This window comes from Scardinius erythrophthalmus (genome assembly GCF_964197995.2).
Source record: "Scardinius erythrophthalmus genome assembly, chromosome: 23".
Taxonomy (NCBI): Eukaryota; Metazoa; Chordata; class Actinopteri; order Cypriniformes; family Leuciscidae; genus Scardinius; species Scardinius erythrophthalmus.
Genome location: NC_138243.1, coordinates 16,233,371 through 16,245,711, shown reverse-complemented (window position 1 = coordinate 16,245,711; position 12,341 = coordinate 16,233,371). Strand labels below are relative to the sequence as shown.

Genomic DNA, 12,341 nt, shown 5'->3' with positions numbered 1-12,341 from the left:
CTAGCATTCATTACACACACAGTTAATATACACTATAAGAATGGACTTCCAATAGTTTACATTACATTTCATTACACTTTCACTAAGTGTGCACTATAAAGTGTATAGGGTTCAGCTAGCATCGGCTTTAATAAAAATGCACAAGGAGTATACAATTTAACTAGTATGCACTTCAATGAGTATAAACTACAAAGAAGTATGCTCTAAACCAGACTATTCACATTAGAAAGCACTACAACTAGAGTGATCCTCAACCAGTACTACAACAAGCATATTTCAACAAATATGCATTATAGGAGGATGTGCACTTCTAGAAGTATGCACTTCAACTTGTATGCACCATAAAAAGTATGTGCTTCAATAAGTGTGTATAGCACATGAAAGTAGACAAGCCACTTTTCCCTTGCTGGGCTTAAGATGAATGAGTCTGAATGGCCTACTTCTTGAACACCAAGAAAGGCTGTTTTTTTTCCTCTCAAGGAAAAGTCTGCATTTCAGTCTTGACTAAACATAGGCTGCAACACCCACCAACTGGACTGTCCCATTATTCACACACGCAGAGGAGATAAATGACTCTGTAGAGGACATGGACAGGGAGGTAGCGCTGTTTACTTATGCTGACAAGTACGCTGTTTACTTATGCTGACAAGGACTCTGAGTCCATGGATCATTGGAGGTCTGTCTTCAAACTGAAGCTGCTGTCTGAGAATTCTTCATGACATTTGACAGGTCACTTCTGGCATTGGAGGAAGCATGCAACCTTGATATTTCAACACGCCAACTGAACTAAATTCATCCTGAATTATGAAGAAACAAGCAAACAAAACTTCTATTACAAACTAGTTTAAGGGCATATTTAGTGCAATGCCAGTAGTTATAATGTAAACTATTTGAAGTCCATTCATACAGTATATACTAGTTGAAGTACATATTTGAGTAATGCATACTAGTTGAAACATACTTATAGTAGTCTAAACCTCCTTTAGTGCGTACTTGTTGAAACACATGCTTGTTATTGTACCGGTTGAAGATCGCTCTAGTTGTAGTGCATTCTAATGGGATTATCCTTGTTTAGAGCATACTTGGGTAACACTTTACAGGGGTGGGCAAACTACGGGCCGTCGAGTATTTAAAAAAATTGTCTTAAGATCGCATTAATTTTACCTTTTTTCTTCCAATACTTTGCGTTATATATATATATATATATATATATATATATATATATATATATATATATATATATATATATTGCGTTGCATATATTTGACAATCGGAATATCAGATATTGCATACCATAGCTAACAAATGTAAAAAAGGAAAAATGACATAAAAGCAGATCATCATTCATTCAGCGCTGTTGTGGCTGCGGTGTGTCACGTAACAAGCAATGACGCGTCACCATGGAAACCAAACAGACAGCAACTTAAGCGCATAGACTTGTTGCACGTTAATGTTTTTTCCTTTTTTGGAAACTCAATGAGAAAAGAAAATTTTGGTAACCGCTTGCACACCTTAGTTTTTCCTTTGATTTGTCTGCTATTTAGTTTCTTTGCTCCTCTGGATTTGTGGATGTATCCTGCCCGATTCCGTTTACCGACCTTTATCGTCCGGCTTTCGACTACGCTCCCCTGTCTGCCATGTACAGAACCCGTTTTTTTTTTTTTTCATTAAATGTTCTGATCTGCCTTTGCCTTTTATGTTTTATTTTATTATTCTTAAAATAAATTTGTAATTTTCCACAAATGTATGACTTTTGGAAGTGCAAATTGCCATTCAGTTTTAATAAAGTTGAATTAACGTAACCTGTAATTTTTACTCTTCTAAGTGTACACTTGCAGATGTTTTGTTTCTAATTTACTGTTAGGCCATTAAATAATAATAAGGATAAACAATATTTAAAAAGTATAGGCTATAATTATCTAACATCTTTAAAAATAAACATCAAAACATAACATGCTAAATGGGGGATATCTAGCATAAAAAAATGTATTGTCAGAATGTCGTCTCTCAGTTGTTGAATTTCGCACAGACATTGCCACAACGTTGTCTGTTTGCTCAGCCCGATCTTATGAAAGTGCGAATACCACGAATTGTATTTGTAGTGCATAATATGTTTCCGCGTGCATATGATATGCACTTTATGCCGTGTAATAGGCACGCACTCCACACCCCTAATCCTAACCAAGGGGTTTACAGTGTGTAGCATGCACGCAAAAAAAAACAAAAAAAAAACAAAACCTTTTTGGCATATAAATGGCACGAGAAATAAAATTTGTGGTATAGATACACACTTTCATGAGATCGTGCTTCATAATCTGCTACTGGGCCGGCCCTCTGTCAAATTTTTAAAACCCAGTGTGGCCCTTGAGCCAAAAAGTTTGCCCACCCCTGCTTTATAATAACGTTCAGTTGTAAGTCATTTATAAGTGTTTAGTTAATGATGAACATTCATAAATGATTAGCAAGTGATATACTAACATTTTATGTATGTTTTGTAAATTCCGTTACAAGTCATTTACAGGTGATTAGTAAATTATTAACTAATTATTTATGAAACATGACTATGCGTTCATAAATTATTAATAAGTGATATGTTAATTATTGTATGTATGTTTTGGAGATTCAGTTATACGTCATTTACAATTGATTAGTTAATGATTAACTAATCATTTACAAAACATGAATATGCGTAAGATCAACAAATCTTATCTACGAATGATGTGTAACACATTTACAAGTGATGAATAGTTTACACTTTAAGATTAGGGGATGCAGAAAGTGTTGTAAATGATTTATTCATGCGTTTACACATCATCTATAACAGGTGTTGAACACTGTAGTGTGTACTGCAGTGTAAGTGCTGACTGGTGAGGGTACAGACAGCTGTCTTCTCTGAAACACATGGAGTCTTTAAACATTGTGCACCTGATGTGAGCAAAACATACAATTTTTTTAACAATTTATTAAACATTTATGAAACGCATAGTCATGTTTTGTAAATGATTAGTTAATCATTAACTAATCAAATGTAAATTACTTATAACTGAATCTACAAAACATACATAAAATAATTAACATATCACTTATTAATCATTTATGAATGTATCGTTATGTTTCATAAATGATTAGTTAATCATTTACTAATCACTTGTAAATAACTTGTAACAGAATTTACAAAACATACATAAAATGTTAGTATATCACTTGCTAATCATTTATGAATGTTTTGTAAATGATTGGTTCATCATTAACTAACCATTTATAAATGACTTACAACTGAACGTTATTATAAAGTGTTACCGCATACTACGTCCATGTTTCATGTATACTTAGTGAAGCACATCCTTTTTGTAGTGCACACTAGTTGAAGAGCATACTTATCAGAGAGCATCTTGTAATATAAACTACTATTTGAAGTTCATTCTTATAGCATAAGCATATACTGGCTTAAGTACATATACTAGCTTAAGTACATTTCAAACACATGCTTGTTGTAGACTGTAGTTGTAGTGCATTCTAATGGGATTAGTCTTGTTTAGAGCATACTTCTTAGAGAGCGTTCTAATTAAAATTCGTACATTCCATACTCATAACAGAGCATATTGAAACACATACTATCTATACAATACGAAGTCCATCCGTTTTAAAGTGTACACTTACTGAAGCACATACTGTAGTGTATGAGTTCTTTTTGTAGTGCATAATAATCAGAGCGCAACTTGTAATATATGCACTATTTGAAGTTCATTCTTATAGTATATACTAGCTGAAGCATATTTGTGTGATGCATGCTAGTTGAAAAATACTTGTAGTAGTGCATACCTCATGTAGCACATGCTTGTTGTAGCACTGAATAGCATTGTTTGTATTAGTGGTGCATATGCCTTGTAGTGCATTCTGGTTTCATTTCATACTTCTTGAAGTGCATACTGGCTGAAAATATGGAGGTTTGGTCCACTTACCCACAGGGGAGCTTCGAGAAGGGGGCAGAATCGAGCGGCGTGTGGGTGCAGGAGTGTTGGGGGGTTGAGGGTTGCTGCGGCAGGGTGCTCTGGATCCATCTCCGGGGGGCGACGTGGTGACACGGTGAAACGGTGGCTCATCATTTATACTGTTGGGCCCTGAAATCCAAAAAAGAGGAAAAAAAATAATATTTTTTGCTCTGGAATTGAGCTGCATATAATTCATTGTGCATCACACAGTAGTCTAGACACTGAATACTGCAGGTCAATTTCTTGTTCTCTGATTTACTGTGAATGCTTAATCAGACTGTGCTCATCTTGCTCTCACCTTCGCTGTCTCACTCTGCTGCTATCTAAGCACATTATTCATCATCTGTGGTGGATGAGAATTCATCTAACTTCTCATTAACCCCACAACTGAACCCAGACCATCCGTTTATCCCACTCTAGGCTTGATCAATAACCGCAGCCCAGCTCAATATGACTAAATGCTGCAATAAAATGAGAACTGCTTGCCATGTAAAAGAAAAAAAAATTACTCAAGACATATCTCTTCAATGAGCCATAACAGATTTCACAAATCACATTGGCACTTTCATATAACGGGTCCTTTGAAAGACACTTTCCTCTCTATTTTAGCTTAGTTTTAGACTGTAAGGCGACACCATTCTCGGGAGCCCGTACAGAACGCTGCTCTGCTGCTGTGCTATCTCTATGATTTATGAAGTGCTGAGAGAGTATTCCAGGAACAGAGAAGAGCAGACAGATGCAGAAATGCTGACAGTACACTGTCATAAGTGTTTTTAAATGCCATATTTTGTAACTCCCATGTAACCTGAAGAGAAGAGCAGCCAGCAACTGCCATTCATTCCAAGAGATTTTGTTAGCATGAAATATATAGCCTTTACTGGGCATTAAACATAACCACACTAACAGAATCACTTATCTACGGCAAGAATATTCTGCGTTAAAGGCAATTTGAGGGTGATCTGATAAGGGTAAAGAACTGGAACAAAGTTCTGGCTGCAGAGATGGTGTTTCGGAAACAGCAGGAAGTGCCACACAGCCCTAAAGCTCTCACAGCAGGATACGTTAAGGTGCAGAGCAGCTGAGAGATGCATTTGATTGGCTGCTGGGAAATAAACCTCGCTGCTCATTGGTGGATTCTCCCCCAAATCTCTGTGAGAACCAGTTAACTGCTTGCATTGTGTGTAACTGGGTTAGTAGCACAGAGACTCAATCCTTAAGATTTTTTACAGTTTCATCAGCTCTCTGGATTTACATAATCATCCAAATGATGGGAGCATTATACTTGTGTGGATTGGATCACATTGTGCACCTAAGATATATACCGTTAAAAATCAGTAGAAAGCATCACGCTTTATACACATCACTTTTTATGAACAAAGTACAATATGAAACTGAAACTTTTTTTCCTTTTAAGAAAATGGTTTAAAAACAGACTGGACCTCTTGCAAACCTATTGCAACATTTGGAAAATTACTTAATACAGTTGAAAATCTGGATTTGTGTGATTTTGTTATTTTCATTAATTAAATATTAAATTTAAAATCAAACAAAACAGGTATATATATAACAGGTTGATTTAGCCTAAATGAATCATTTATATTAGGTATAGAATGAAACAAAAATAATTTGTATTTCAATAACTTTCGTAGCACAATTGCTGAGATTAATAAATGCAGTGAACAGTAAAATTTGACAAAAGTCAGATATTTAATTCAGAAAAAATATTGAATATATATAACTGGCAGGGTGCATTGTAGTAACACAGCATTACAGGATTTACATTCTGATTTATGAAGCCAAAGGATTTAGCCACTGTCTCTCTCTAGTTCACTGAACTGTTCCATTCACACATGCCATGCAGCAGTCTTTTTACATACTGAACCCAGCTATCATCTGCAGGTGTGCTTATATTCTTATGCTGTTCAAGTGCTTGAGTTGTTGACAAATATGTTTTTAATTAAGAAAAATCTCGAATGAATTTAGTTAGCTCAGAAAAGTGTACAAATGGTTAGTGCACATTTGGCAAATATGGAATAAATGGTCTAAGATCACATTAATCTTCTTAAAAAAGAAAAAAAAAGCTTATATAAAATTAAGCTTATAAAAATAAAATATAACACACACACACACACACACACACACACACACACACACACACACACACACACACACACACACACACACACACACACACACACACACACACACACACACACACACACACACACTTAAGGTTCTGGAAATTCAGTGCAGAGAAGCAATTCACTCTTGCTGAATTGAAAACAATGCTGCTGACATTTCGATCATAATGAAGACAAATTCTCAGCTTAATATATGAGTAATACAAATATACAATGCAGTTTGAGCTGAATAATGTATCATAACAATGCACCAGAAGGGAATGCGAAAAATAGTAGAAGATTAATTTAATGTGGTTCTGGTGTGGATAAAATTCAGAACCAAATAGTCAGCACTTCTTCTCTGGCCTTCTGGCCAACAGAGACTAATGTAATGTGATAAGACAAAAGCAAATAAGATTTTAGCAGAAATGGAGGAAAACAATGTGTCGGGAAGGAGCATAGAATAGGAATGCATCCCACGTTGGCCACCACTATTAGAGAAATAAATGATAGACTGGGGAGGAGATAAAAGAAGGGCTAGATAGTTAAATCACCACTGACAAGACCACTATAAGTGGAAATAGAAAGCAAAAAGATGCAAGAGAAATGAAAATATCTGAGAGGAAAGAGCTCACGTTAGGGATAAGGATTGGGATGGCTTATAAGTGACAGAGGAAATGTGATGGGGACCAGATGTTATTCCAGCACAGAAGGTTATTTCCCATCTACCAACATTTAGTTGGCACAGCGAAAAAATCAGAATGAAAAATCGTGCGCGGTGAACACAGCAGTGACCCATTAAGAGATGGCACATGCGATGCATTATTAAGCACAGAGCATCAGAGGTGCTCCTGAGGATGCCTGGAAGTAAACATTATGCAAATGAAACCCCTCCGCTCACAGCCACATGGCAGGACGGGTGCCACTCCAATTCTAATACCAAACGGACCTGTGGAATACTGATTCACTGCTCAGCACTGCTTGCGGGAAGTGGACCAATGGGCCAATACGAACAACATACTAATATTTTAGGTAGTGTGCACTAAAACATTTGGACATTATGTAATCTAGTATACTCTAGTACAGTACTAGTACAAAAAGTAGTCTTTAGTACGACATTATACAGTGCACTAGGTAAAAATACCACATTAGGAAATATGCACTAGATAGTGTAGTACATAAAGTAGTGTACACTAAAACTTTAGGTTACACTATTGGACTATTTTGGACTAAAATTGGCTCTTTTCGATAGAACATTTTAGACATCCAATTAACTATAAGTAACTTTGCGACTACATGTCAACTAACTATCATTGGAGGGTTAGTGTTTGGGTTAGTAGACTAAATTGACATGTACTTGCAAAGTTACTTATAGACAGTAGAATGTCTGTTGGGGGACCATCAAATTAATGTGTTAGCAGATATTAAGCAGACAGTCTACAAATACTCTAATGACTGGTAGTTGACATGTAGTTGCAAAGTTACTTATAGTTAGTAGATTGTCTAAAGTGGACTATCGAAATAAAGCATTTAGTATGTTCAACATATAGTACAAAACGAAGTGTGCACTAGATAGCGTACAGTACACAATCACAAAATGGTGTTCAATGAAACAATAGCATGTCAGGAAGTGTGCACTTTTGTCCCACACTATTATCTGTTATTACGGGTAGTATACTATGGACTAAAACATCAGAACATTATGTAATGTGCAATAATGTACAAAAAGTAGTGTGCAGTACGACATTAGTGTGCACAAGGCAGAATAGTACAGTACGAAATCACAAAGTGGTGTGCAGTAAAACACTATCACATTGTGCACTAGATACAAAACTAGTACACATGTGTAGTGTGCACTAAAATACTGGCACAGGGGTCTTGAAACTTATTCAGTTAAAAAAAGAGATCAAACTATAATTGGTCGACCCCCTGAATTACAATCATGGATCCACTAAAAATTGCAAACCCCCAGTTGGACACCCCTACTAAAAGATTAGGTATTTCTGTCCTTTTTTAACCATTGATAGACTCTGAAAGGATACTTTTTACATTTTTGTTATCTATAACTACTCATAACACAATACCTAACTCATGATATCAAGCTGACCATGATCCAACATTAAAGGGATAGTTCACCCAAAAATGAAAATGCTGTCCTCATTTACTCACCCTCATGTTGTTCCAAACCTGTATGACTTTCTTATTTCTGCTGAACACAAAAGAAGATATTTTGAAGAAAGTCGGTAACCAAACGACTGATGGACTCCATTGACTTCCATAGTAGGAAAAAAAATACTATGGAAGTCAATGGGGACCAGCAACTGTTTAATTACCAACCTTTTTTAAAATATCTTCTTTTGTGTTCAGCAAAAGAGAGGAAATCATACAGGTTTGGAACAACATGAGGGTGAGTAAATGATGACAGCATTTTCATTTTTGGGTGAAATACCTTTAAACATGAACGTTTTTTAACTAAGAAAGAGGGAAAAAATGGAGGTATTGGTATAGTAGAAGATAGAAAACAGGCCTGGCAGCACTCTGAGAAACGCACTCTCTCTTGCTCTCTCTCTGGGAGGCTTAAGAGGGATAATGGAAACGGAAGTTAGCTGAAACAGAGAGCTGGAGATGGCTTGGGATTTTGAGGAAGAAAAGCCTGGTTTGAATCTTCATCCACAGAAAAAAATCATGTAAAAGCTTTCAGGGAAATAGATAGAATGGGATTAAGACGTGAGGTAATCAGGCATCCTGTGTGGTTATCGATAAGGAGCGAGCAGGTCAGTGCTAATGCGGGCTGACACATGTAATGTCATTCAAAATCATCATGGTGTCATATTAATATTTAAGAGTAATGCTTATGATATATGCATGACTTGCTAGTGCTAGGACATACATTAGAATCAGAGCTAGTCTTTACATGGTACAGCTGAGATTGAGAAGGCAGGAGGAAACAGACAGTCCTTAGGGGTAAAAATAGAGAAAAAGTTCATTAGCATCTCTCTGCGCAGTAGGATCATCCAGAGCTCAGCGGTTTGGTGAGTGTGTGAGTCAGCAGTAGGGTACCCAGAGAACAGACTGCCCACCGTCAAATCTGACAGACGTGGGATTTAAAAGCATACTTATTAAACATACCAATGAGACAAAAACTTGCGCAATCTAGAGCAACACACCTATAGTGAAAGTGTATATGTTTAGTGTGTGAGAATGTTTCCTGTGCGTGTGAGTGTGCATGTATGCTGTGGTGAACCATCTGTTCTCAGCAGTGTGCATGAGTCAGAGATGGGCTGGAGCGATGGCATCTGTGCTCTCACACCTCCCCCTCTCCACCTCTCCTCACTTTCTATAACACCTTCCTACTGTCGCTCCCTCTTTTCCAACTCTTTTTCTATCCTGTTCTTCCATGTTTTTTTTCTTTTCAGACTACATGAAAAGTGTGCTCTAGATAGTGTGAGGTGCAGTGAATGAGAATTGTGTTTAAATGACATACTATGCAGTTTTACAATATGAGACGTGTATTCCTTGTCCTAAATAATATGTGAGATTAAAATTAGCACATCCTAAATTATAGTATGGTACATTAAAATAGTATGCAAATTGTAATTGGATGATTTACTTTTACAAACTGTACTTTTTCTGGAGTATTTGTGCTAATCTCTAAAGTAATATAATAGCAATAATATTATCTTAATTATATGATATTATATTTGTTATAATATATAAATATTAGATGAAAATATGAAGTGAAAATTAGAAATGTGGCCTTGGAATCTAACTAAAAAAATTAAAATTACTAAAACTAAAAACAAAAATAAAACATTAATCATAGCTATATAGAAATGTTTTGAAATAAATAAAAAATCATTTAAAATATATAACAATAATAATAAAAAGGACAAATAGCTAAATTATTCAAACTTAAACTAAAATGAAAACTGAAAATATAAAAATAAAAATAATACTAAAATAGCACCGCTTACTCCACAAAATTCTTTACTTTAACCAGTGAATACTTTTACCATGAGTAGCCCATGCAAATTGAGATGGAGCCAATGTTATGTAGAGTGCAAATGGTAATGCACTATAAAATTAGCATAGGTACATGTAATGTGTACCTCAAAATTAGAATACTAAATTGTCTTCTTAGTTATATATACATAGTTCTGGCACGAAACTCTAGGCTGATAGTTCTTTAACTCATTTGGTAGCGATCATGTCATTATTTACATAGCACAGCTAATTGGTTGCTGTTGTTGCATCAGTGGCCAATGAGCTGCGGCTCAACATTCAAACGAATACCGGTAGTGTTGCTGTTTGTAGTCTGCAACGCGCTTTCAGAAACCCTCCACCTTCCCCAGCTCCACCTGTACAGATCTGCTACTGGGGGTTTATTCATGTACGTTACATGTGCAGCAGCAACAGCATGTCTTACATGCTCACAGCAATGTCTGTGAATGTATTGGTAGTAGCAAGTCTCTGTACTTGCTCTGCAACAGCAGCAAGACCAAATGCATTAACATTGCCATATCCATTACCATGCCAATCTCTATTACCATACCAATCTCCCGAGAGTTGTCATGACAGAAATAAGATTGTGTGCACAATGCAGTGTGTATTACAAAAAAAGAAGTCAACTAACAGTAAGAAAGTAGTTGACTTGGCAGAGTTGTTCAGCAGTGGATGCCTAGTGTATTGCAAAACAGTCGAATCAGTAGATATTCCACTATGAAAACAGGTATATTAACTTCAGTACTGATATTTCTCCCTTTCATTTTCTCTTCTCTTACTTCTCAACAGCTGTGTAAGTGGTGCAAGTTCCCAAGTGCAGAACACAATGCTGATCTCAGACAATATTCACACATGTTTTCCTCAGAGATTGTTCCCAGATTTATATCTGTCCAGGGAGCTGGATGTTTTATAACTCAAATTGAGTATATAGTCAGTGTTGGGTAAGTTACTCTAAAAAAGTAATTAATTACTAGCTACTAATTACATCTTCAACAGTGTGATTACTGTACTAATTGCTCTCTTTAAAAGTATTGTAATACGTATTACTAATTACTTTATAAATCCCATATCAACCTCGACCAGTTGAACAATACAATGACAGACAGGAAACTGCTTTACTAATTCTTTCAAATAAATAATATAAAATTGCATAAATTATTCTTGCAACTCACCAAAGTATTTAAAGGGAGAAGGGTGCATTAAAAACATTTTAACATTTAGATGTTACATTTTGATGTTAAATCCACTGTTGGACTGAAATAATTGCCCAAAACTCTTGTAAACACAGACCATAAGAGAGACCAGTTCTCTCTTGGACATAAATGTGGAGTGTAAAGAATAAGAGGCAGTTATGAAGCAAGTATCGCTGTTGCTCATAAACTGTTGTTGCTCATACTTGGTGTATAGAACATTAGAACAGACCGCTAACCCTTTGCATGGAAACAAGGGTGGGCAAGATCAATATCTTTACAGAACCCTTAGACCTTCACATACAAACAAAACACATCTAAGGACGAGCTCATACAAATGAAAATCAATGAAAGCAGCATCACCTTGACTGAAGGTCATTGGTTTTGTGTTGTAGTGTATGTTTGTGAATGTGTGTGTAATCTCCTCGGCGTGTACTTTTGTTGTTGTTACAGGAAAGGTCACATCTGATATGTTCAAGTTGTTAGTGTGCTTCAAGTTAAAAGTGTTACTGCACACTGTATGAAATCTATTTTGTACAAATACTTTAACTAGAACAACTTCAAACTTGTGACTTGAATTTCAGACTCTTGATGATTTTACTTGAGGAGTTCTGAAATATCCCAGAGACCAGTCATGTTCAAGGAGCGAATGTCACTGAAGAAACCCCAATAGACAATGAACTGAGATGAAGAAGAAAACGCAAGAAATAAGAGATTTTGGCATGTTCCCGACAGGCTGCGGCATGTGATCGCATCCATCAATGCTGCATGCAAGCTGGGAGCTCACACCAACAAACTGACAGTTAGCAATCTCCAAAGATAAATTACACTCAGATTAAAAAAAAAGATAAAGAAGAGGATATGTTACCCCAGCCGGAGAGAGGGATGAGATGTGTGAAATTTGAAATAGATGAAAAATTGCATCTTTTATTGCGCTCTCTCTCTCTGAGAGTGAAGGTGGGGCTGTGATGTCTCTATATAAAGAAACTCTGTCTGGGTCTTTGTTAAGGTCAGACGATGCTGGGATTCTCAGAAGC

At 36.2% G+C, this 12,341-nt stretch overlaps 1 protein-coding gene across 1 annotated transcript in view; it reads right to left on the bottom strand.

The window, feature by feature from the left end:
* Window positions 1-12,341, bottom strand: part of mtus2a (microtubule associated tumor suppressor candidate 2a) — a gene marked incomplete at both ends in the record, with an annotated part of 39,856 nt that overhangs the window by 11,371 nt on the left and 16,144 nt on the right. The window contains one exon of the mRNA XM_081353602.1: window positions 3,963-4,121. Within this exon, the coding sequence (XP_081209728.1) occupies window positions 3,963-4,121 (159 nt within the window). The remainder of the gene's footprint in view (window positions 1-3,962; window positions 4,122-12,341) is intronic.